This window comes from Macaca nemestrina, chromosome 15 (assembly GCF_043159975.1).
Source record: "Macaca nemestrina isolate mMacNem1 chromosome 15, mMacNem.hap1, whole genome shotgun sequence".
Lineage (NCBI taxonomy): Eukaryota > Metazoa > Chordata > Mammalia > Primates > Cercopithecidae > Macaca > Macaca nemestrina.
In genome coordinates this window covers 990,863-999,670 of record NC_092139.1, presented here as the reverse complement: position 1 = coordinate 999,670, position 8,808 = coordinate 990,863, and the positions used below count along the sequence as shown (strand labels likewise).

General features: G+C 65.1%; 2 protein-coding genes across 10 annotated transcripts in view; one reads left to right on the top strand and one right to left on the bottom strand.

Moving 5' to 3' along the window:
• The first annotated feature begins 650 nt into the window (after positions 1-650).
• LOC105470471 (SLC2A4 regulator) lies at positions 651-4,372 on the top strand. The gene is given in 9 exon segments (XM_071079036.1): positions 651-889; positions 1,222-1,376; positions 2,190-2,299; positions 2,690-2,877; positions 2,951-3,051; positions 3,218-3,437; positions 3,439-3,504; positions 3,588-3,679; positions 3,771-4,372. Coding segments are annotated over 9 exon segments (1,170 nt in total). The 5' UTR covers positions 651-763; the 3' UTR covers positions 3,883-4,372.
• Positions 4,373-4,960: 588 nt separating this feature from the next.
• Positions 4,961-8,808, bottom strand: part of LOC105470472 (zinc finger and BTB domain containing 46) — a 92,171-nt gene continuing 88,323 nt past the window's right edge. For all 9 annotated transcript variants that reach the window (XM_011722496.3, XM_071079027.1, XM_071079031.1 and 6 more), the window contains exon 5: positions 4,961-8,107. In XM_011722496.3, the coding sequence (XP_011720798.1) occupies positions 7,736-8,107 (372 nt within the window). In that variant the 3' untranslated portion in view covers positions 4,961-7,735. The remainder of the gene's footprint in view (positions 8,108-8,808) is intronic.

Genomic DNA, 8,808 nt, shown 5'->3' with positions numbered 1-8,808 from the left:
GCCAGCCTCGCAGCCTGCTCTTCTGGAAAGCTGGGCGGGTTGGGGCGGGGGGCTTGTCTGGAAGGCTTGGAGCTGTCCCCTCTGGCCTTGGGGGGCTGACTGCCCCCGGGGCGCCCGGGCCTAGCCGAGGCGGTGCTGCTGCCGGCCAGACTCCCGGTCAGTGCGGGGACGGGGTCCGAGTCGCTCCCGGGGGGCAGCGCAGCCGGCAGGGTGGCCGCCCCGGGGTGGGACTTGGACCCTGGACTCCACGGGAGGGCTCCGCCACCAGCCTGGTGTTACATAAGGGGTGGGGGAGGTGGGCAGTCGAGCGTTAAAGAGTAACCTGCTGCCGGGACGCCCGCCAAGGACTCGCGGCCCCTTCCCCGGCTCTGGCAGCTCTGCGAGCGCGCCCGTGGGGCACCGGCCCTCCCCGGAGGGGCGCGCGGGCGCGCGGGGTGGGCGGAGGCCTCGGAGCGGGGCCGGGCCTCCCTCCCCAGGCTAGCGCGGGAGCGACCCGGAGGGGGCGGGCCTGGGGCGGGGCCTCGGAGCGCGGGCCAGCGGGAGCGCGGCCGGCCGGGCCCGCCCGCCTGCGGTGTGGACGCCGCGCGGCCAATGCGCGCACCGGGGCGGGGCGGGGCGGGGCGGGCAGCCTCCGGGCGGCGCGGCGCGGGCGGCGGCCGGATCCAGGGCGGGGGTCGGCGGCCCGGCCAGCCCGGCCCGGCCCGGGGCCGCGTCCTGAGAGTCAGCCCTCGCCGCTGCAGCCTCGGCGCCCGGCCGGCCGGCCATGGAGAGCCCCCCGCCCCGCGCCGCCGGCCGGGACCCCGGTGCGCTGCGGGCCGAGGCGCCCTGGCTGCACGCAGAGGGTCCGGGGCCGCGCGCCGCGTCCGTGACGGTGCCCACGCCGCCGCAGGTACCGGGCGCCGGTGGGCGGGGGCGCCGACCAAGTTTCTCTCGCTGCAAAGATGGCGTCAGTGCTGCCCAAACTTCGGGCCCCCGGGGGCGGGGCGGCGGGGGAGGGCGGCAGCGTCGGTCCGCGCGTGTCCGTGGGTCCCGCCGGGGCTGCGCCGGGCGGCCGGGGAGTCCTTCCCGCCGCGCCGGGCTGGGGGCGGGGTCGGGGGCGGGGCCGCGCCGTCCACACCGGCCGCAGCCGGTTTTCGAGGCGGGCTCCGAGCGGATCCGCGGCGGAGGTGGAGGGACCCCCCGGCCGCCGCCTCCTCTGAGTCTGCCCCTCCCCATCTGCAGGGCTCTTCCGTGGGCGGCGGCTTCGCGGGCTTGGAGTTCGCGCGGCCGCCGGAGTCGGAGCCGCGGGCCTCGGACCTGGGGGCCCCCGGGAAGTGGGCGGGGGCGGCGGCGGGGCCCCGGACTCCATCGGCGCACATCCCCGTCCCAGCGCAGAGGTGAGCGGGAGGCGCGGTGTCCCGGGACTCGGGGTGCGCAGGGGCGGTGGGTGGGGGTGCGGAGACGCGCTTTCCCGCCCCGACGGAGGCCAGGTCAGGGCTCCAGGTTTGTAATCCCGGCCACCCCCAAGCTCTTCAGCCCTGGAGGAGTTGAGCAGAAATGATCGGTGACTCGAGTCCCTCCGCCTCCCTCCACCGCAGTTCCTCGGGGTAGAGCTCGGTGCAGAAGAGGCTGCGCGGTCGGTGTGGGGCGACTGTCCAGGAATCTCTGGGGCTCCTGACCGCCACCTCCCAACCCCTGCCAGGCCGGACACCTCGGTCTGGCTGCCAGGGCAGGGGCGGGCTCTGGCCTGGCTCGCTGGGGCCTGGGGAGCTGCCCGTGCTTCCAGCCCAGTCTCCTGCTGGCTGCTGCCGGCTGCTGGCCACTCCCACATCCCAGGCCTGGCGTGAGGCCCACAGCTGCTGTTGCACAACCCTGGTTAATGTGTGATAGGGGGAGGCCTGGGCCTGGCCCGCCTCTCTGCCAGGGCTTCAGACCCCTGCCCAGCACCAGGGTCTGAAGGAACCACAGTGGAGCCAAGCCCGCGGTGTGGAGAACTCAGGCTTCAGGAGACCCTGGCCCTGCTCCTGGTGGCTCCTGGTGGCTTTCAGCTCTCACTGCAACCTGAGCTGGGGGAGGAGCCAGGCCTCTTGCCCGGAGCTGGGAGTGGGGAGGCTGGTGTGCACGCGTGCCCAGGCCTGCACGTGGACCGACCAGGGGAGGGGCCCAGAGCTCTGGCTGGGTCACCCGCACCCTGCCCCCATCTCCTCCAGAGCCACCCCAGGAAAAGCCCGGCTGGACGAGGTCATGGCTGCCGCTGCCCTTACAAGCCTGTCCACCAGCCCTCTCCTTCTGGGGGCCCCAGTTGCAGCGTTCAGCCCAGGTGAGACTCAGATGTCTGCATTTAGCACTGTGGGTGGGGACAGGGCTCAGAACCTACAGCCCGCCCAGCCTCTGTGGGGCAAGCAGAACCCTCAAACCTGGGACTGCTTTGTAAAGTGGACTTCCGCACCCTCAGTACCCCTTCCTGAGGCCAAAGCTGCAGGACCCAGGCCTTCTGGCCTCCCTGACCTGTTTACCTCCACGTCGCTGGCCACACACATCTGCTGACCCTTTCCTGTGCTGGGGGTGTTTCTCCCCAAGCCCTGGGGCCAGCTCCTCCAAGATGCTGTGCCCACCAGGCTCACCCGGGACTCGGTGAACAGGAGCAGCTCAGGGTTAGGGACTCCCTAGACCCACCCAAAGTTCTAAGGCAGAGGGCGTGTCCCTACAGAGCCTGGCCTGGAGCCCTGGAAGGAGGCCCTCCTACGGCCCCCAGGCAGCTACAGCAGCAGCAGCAACAGTGGAGACTGGGGCTGGGACCTGGCCAGTGACCAGTCCTCTCCGTCCACCCCGTCACCCCCACTCCCCCCCGAGGCAGCCCACTTTCTGTTCGGGGAGCCCACGCTGAGGAAAAGGAAGGTGAGCTTGGGAGCGGCCCCCAGGGAGGGGCGGGTGTGGCGGCTGAGCCTGACCCTGGTCCCTGTTGCTGCAGAGCCCGGCCCAGGTCATGTTCCAGTGTCTGTGGAAGAGCTGTGGGAAGGTGTTGAGCACGGCATCCGCGATGCAGAGACACATCCGCCTGGTGCACCTGGGGTGCGGAGGGGCCTGGGGTGGGGCGGGGCCTCGGGTGCAGCGGGGCCTGGGGTGCGGAGGGGCCTGGGGGGGCGGGGCCTGGGGTGCGGTGGGGCCTGCGGGCTGGCTGGGTTTATGAGGCCTGGCCAGGCCACCCCTTCAGCTTCCACTGGCTGTGTCCCAGCAGGAGGCAGGCAGAGCCTGAGCAGAGTGACGGTGAGGAGGATTTCTACTACACAGAGCTGGATGTTGGTGTGGACACGCTGACGGACGGGCTGTCCAGCCTGACTCCAGTGTCCCCCACGGCCTCCATGCCGCCTGCCTTTCCCCGCCTGGAGCTGCCAGAGCTGCTGGAACCCCCAGCCCTGCCTAGTCCCCTGCGGCCAACCGCCCTGCCCCTGCCCCCCGCCTCCACCCCCTGTCCTGAGCGCTGTTGCTAACCCCCAGTCCTGCCACAGTGACCGTGTCTACCAGGTGGGTAAGGCCACTGGTGGCAGCTGGGGCAGGTCTCAGGGCCCTCTGGAGGGGAGTGAATCCCTGACTGTGTCTCCCTGCAGGGCTGCCTGACGCCTGCCCGCCTGGAGCCGCAGCCCACGGAGGTCGGAGCCTGCCCACCCGCCTTGTCCTCCAGGACTGGAGTCAGCCTGAGGTGCGTGTGGGCTGAGGGCCTGCGGCCACCACCAGCTGAAGAGGGTCCTCGTCTCACAGCACCCCATGCCCTGTGCCCCCCCCCCCCCCAGGAAGCCCCGCGGCGATGCGAAGAAGTGCCGGAAAGTGTATGGCATGGAGCGCCGGGACCTGTGGTGCACGGCCTGCCGCTGGAAGAAGGCCTGCCAGCGGTTCCTGGACTAAGTCCGGCTCATTCAAGAACATAACCTACCACCTTCTCCCTCCCCACGCCAACCCCAGGCCTGGAGCTGAAACAGCCCAGGGAGAGCCCCAGGGCCTGGCCTTCACCAGCTGCAGGGTCTGCTTTTAATTGGGGGGGGCTGACCCTGAACCCCCCCAGGTCGGGGAGGGGTCCCACCACTCAAAGTGCCTCTGAAGAAACCAGCTTTTGCACTAAAGCCAAACCGCTGCCCCCTTAGCCCCAAGGGCCCTGGGGGCAGCCGCCCCCCTGCCTGCCGGCCCGTGGATTTGTCAAGGGTGTTATGGGCCCAGCTTTGGGGGCCAGTCCTGATGCACTTTGAGGAGTGTTGGGGAGAGGACTCCCCCACTCGCACTTAACTCGATGGCTCTCGGGCCCTGGGGCTGTTTTTACCATGTTTTTGAAGCTCAGGTGTCTCGCGTCTGGGCTGCACCAGGCGAAGAGAGAAATTAAAGATTTGAGGTTTTTCCAGAAGCTTTGTCTGCCTCTTGGGAGGAAGGCTGTGGGGCTGGGACCTTGTGGTGGGCGAGTGGGTGGAGGCTGGCAGCCGGCCGCCCCCACCCCGGGAGAGGCCGGAGGGAGGATCATCCGAAACGCAGGAGCCATCTGCTTGGAGCAGCAATTCCCCAATTTATTGAAAGTGATTGCTTTGCAAGGATGTCTAAGCTAATCCCGTCACAGAAAGGAAACGCACAGGCGCCTAGGCAGAAACTTCGAGACTCACCGCAGAGGCCACAAGAACCCACGGCCACAGAGAGGCAGGACGGCAGAGCCGTGATTTCCCACCGAGCGATTATGAGAACCTCTTCCCCCAATAGTAGACACATCTCCAAAACAAACACAGGTTTATAACAAGTAATAGAAAGTCAATATAATATAGATTATCCCCGGAAAAAATCAACAATCTTCAAACACTGCCTTTTTTTTGTCTGTTTTGTTTTTGTTGACAGGTTGAAAGCATGTTGAAAAAATAAATATTTGAGAAAAGCACACACAGCACCCTCACTACAAGCAGTTCTAAAAGGGCTGCATACAAAACACAATATAAGATCTGAAAAATAAAAACCACCACCATTAAGTATGGCTTTCATAAGAGTTGCACATGTCACAGAATGAGCTAAAATAAGATTATCTTTTATAATATTGCAAAAAGTTCCAGTTTTTGCATTTTCTCAGTTTTTTTTTAAAGAGGAAGATGTGCAAAGTTGGAAGCAGTAAGCTGCGTCTTCTGAGTCAGGTCCCTACGTAGCCCTGGCAGTGTCCTGTTTCCCAAAGCCCAGAGAGCCCCAGTGTACAGCCTGGTCAGGATCCCGAGCTTGATAGAAAAATCATGGTGTCCCTGCCCCCCCTCCCCACCCCCGGATAACACCACCCCCAATGGACTGTATTTCCCACTTTGGTGTTGCAAACACCAAAATACAAACACACAAACAAAAATACAAAATGTGAAATGTAATCTACACATTTTTCCTCTTCATAAAAAAATATTTATTAGTTTGAACATCGATTTAAAAAAAAATCAGTCACGTAAAAAAAACCCTTCATGACATGTCTTTTCCCTCCACGCCTCCTGAGAGATGGACGTGTGCACCTGGGCCTCGGAAATCCCACACCCTTCAGTCGGCAAACTGCGAACAAGAACAAGAAATCTGCCGCGCAGCAAACACTTGGGGAGGTCAGTGGGACAGTGTTGGTTTTAGGGAAGAAAATGCCCCTGTAGCTCCGACAGGGAACCCCGAAACGGTCAGCAAAGGCTGCACGGAGCGAGCCGGCCAGACGGAGCAGGACATCCTGAGTGTGGAGGGGAGGCGGGCCCGGGTCCTGGCAGGGTGGCTGAGAGCAGGGGACTGGTACAAAACCCAGAGACATCTGTGGGTAGCAAAGGTCTGGTTTCCAAATGCATTTTATAAGAAAGTCAGTGTGTTTAGAAAAAGGGTTTAAAAACCAGGGGAAGGTACAAAGTTCTGAGAATTCTCAAAGAGGCCGGGGCGGGGTTGGCCTGGGGTGAGGGCGGAAGGCTCCGTGGGAGCTCCGTGGTGGCCGTGCTGTCCCCCGGGGGACTCGTGCCAGAGCTGCCCGCCTTGCTCGGTATGAGTGGGCAGGGCAAGCGCTGGCTACTATCCCCACACTCCGTGTGCAGAAAAATCTTGGCCTCTTTCTCCAGCTTAGAGGAGCCACAGCCTCTGAGCTGAGGCGTGTGTGTGATGACAGCTCCAGCCAGGGCGCCCTGTCATTGGTAGAACTGGGGGCCGATGTCAAAAAACAAAAGCCATGACTCCTCCGCTGTACCTGGAGTCCTCCATACACTCCTCCACAGGACCCCTGGCCAGCCCAGCCCAGCCCTCCCCGAGCAGCAGCGGTCAGGGAAGCTGGTGCTTTACCTGACAATGTGGGTAAAAGCCTGGTATACAGGCTAGAAAAAGAGAGAGTAAAACCTCTTTCCATGCAGCCCTGAAGCTCAGCACTCCAGGGGGTCTTCACACGGGCAGGTCCTGGAGGGAAGGAGGAGGCCACCGCGCCCACCTCCCATCCGAAGGCACAGCACCACAGTGGTGGCCTGTGCCAGAGGAGGGGGTGAGGGATGGAACGTCCTGGTGGTGAGGGCTGTCACAGGCAGCCTGAACGAGAAGACAGGATGCGGCAACTGTCCTGAGGCTGTGAGTCTGGGCGGTCTGCCTCCAGGACCGCCAAAGCCAGGCAGTGCACCACGGCGCACACTGTGGGACCCTTGCTTTTCACTCAGGAAAAGAAAGAACATGTGAGCGCGTTTGAAAACACAGCAAGAGGACTTGACCACAAGCTAAAGGAAAAACAACCCTATATAGTTTCATCAAGTGAGAAAAATAATGCCAAACAAAATAATTTTATGTAACTACCTGGATATGTCTCTGACTACTTAAAAATTTGGTTACCCACGCGGGGAGGTGTAAGCAGCACACTGCAGTTAGGAACGCCGCCTCCTGTGTTAGCAGCAAAGGCAGGAGCCCAGCTCCAGCCCGTCCAGGAGGGGTCAGCAGGAGCGGCCGGGCTGGGCCATGGGCAGAACAGGACGGGCAGAGCCCAGGGTGGACACAGCAGCCCAAGGCTCTCCAAGGAAGTGCACATGACTGAGCGAAGGCCCTTGCAGAGGGAACCTGGTGTAGCCTGAAGTTGGGGGGGCACAGGGCTGAGGGTCCCCTCCTGGAAGGAGCCCACAGGGCTGTGTCCACCTAAGATAGCACCTGGAGCCCTCGGCCTCCAGCAGGGTTCTGCAGCTGTGTTGTGTGTTAAGCACCAAAGCCCAGAGGTAAGAGGGTGGCAGGGCTCTCTGTGCACTGCACCTGGATTCTACAGGCTGCCATGGGCCACGGCTGCAGCCACAGGCAGTGACCTGGCTGCTAGGGGAGGGGAGGGCGAGCTCCAGCCGGGCTGACCGGGTGTCTGCAAAACTCTGCACCTGCTCAGGCCAGGGGCCTCTGGGCTGAACATACCACCCCACCCAGTGCCCACTGGACCCGGCCACAGGGCCGTCACGTGTCCAAGCCAGGCTGGCTGTCACAGGGGCCACTCACACACCCGCACGACCTGCTGGGGACTTAGGACCGTGCTCTCCCTTCACTCAAACCCGCCCTGTGACCTCCCCCAACTCACTTCATGTCTGGTCCCAGAGCACCCCTTGCTGGGGTCTCACCTGCTTTTTGGCCCACAGGGCTGGTTTCCGTGGGGGGTGGGTTCGGGGGAAGCAGAGGAGGGGCCGCAAGGGGGATGAGCGTGGCCCTGGCCCCGCAGTGGAGACCCACCGGACACACACACAGGTGGACGAAGCGAGGCAGCCACCAACCCTGCCGGTGGGCGGGTCTAGGAGAGCCAGGCAAAGTCCTTGTCGGGGCCCCCCGGTGGGCTGCGCGGCCGCGGCGAGTCTTCCTCCTCCTTGTCGTCCGCCAACAGCGCATCCTCGGGGGCCAGGCCCTCGTCGTCCTCGCCCAGCTCCTCCGCCTCCCCTCGTGGGTCATCGGGGTCCTCCAGATAGGGCCCATCACCTGGGAACAGCGCCTCCGGAGAGCCCTCGCCGCCTCCGCCGCCGTGGTCCAGGGGCCCGGCCATGCCGCGGCCGGCACAGTCGGCACACACACCGTGGCGCCGGGAGCCGTGCCTGATGCCCACGCTGGCGGCAGACATGAAGACGCGGCTGCACACCTTGCATACGTACTTCTTGTCCTTGCTGTGGACCTGCGGGGGCAGGACAGGGGGTGAGTAGGGCCCGGTGGAGATGGGGAGGGCGGGGCAGGGGGTGAGCAGGGCCCGGTGGAGATGGGGAGGGCGGGGCAGGGGGTGAGCAGGGCCCGGTGGAGATGGGGAGGGCGGGGCAGGGGGTGAGCAGGGCCCGGTGGAGATGGGGAGGGCGGGGCAGGGGGTGAGCAGGGCCCGGTGGAGATGGGGAGGGCGGGGCAGGGGGTGAGCAGGGCCCGGTGGAGATGGAGAGGGCGGGGCAGGGGGTGAGCAGGGCCCGGTGGAGATGGGGAGGGCGGGGCAGGGGGTGAGCAGGGCCCGGTGGAGGTGGGGGGAGCAGGGCAGGGGGTGAGTAGTGCCTGGTGGAGGTGGAGAGGGTGGGGCAGGGGGTGAGCAGGGCCCGGTGGAGATGGGGAGGGCGGGGCAGGGGGTGAGCAGGGCCCGGTGGAGATGGGGAGGGCGGGGCAGGGGGTGAGCAGGGCCCGGTGGAGATGGGGAGGGCGGGGCAGGGGGTGAGTAGGGCCCGGTGGAGGTGGGGAGGGCGGGGCAGGGGGTGAGCAGGGCCCGGTGGAGATGGGGAGGGCGGGGCAGGGGGTGAGCAGGGCCCGGTGGAGATGGGGAGGCGGGGCAGGGGGTGAGCAGGGCCTGGTGGAGGTGGGGGGAGCAGGGCAGGGGGTGAGCAGGGCCTGGTTGGGGTTGGG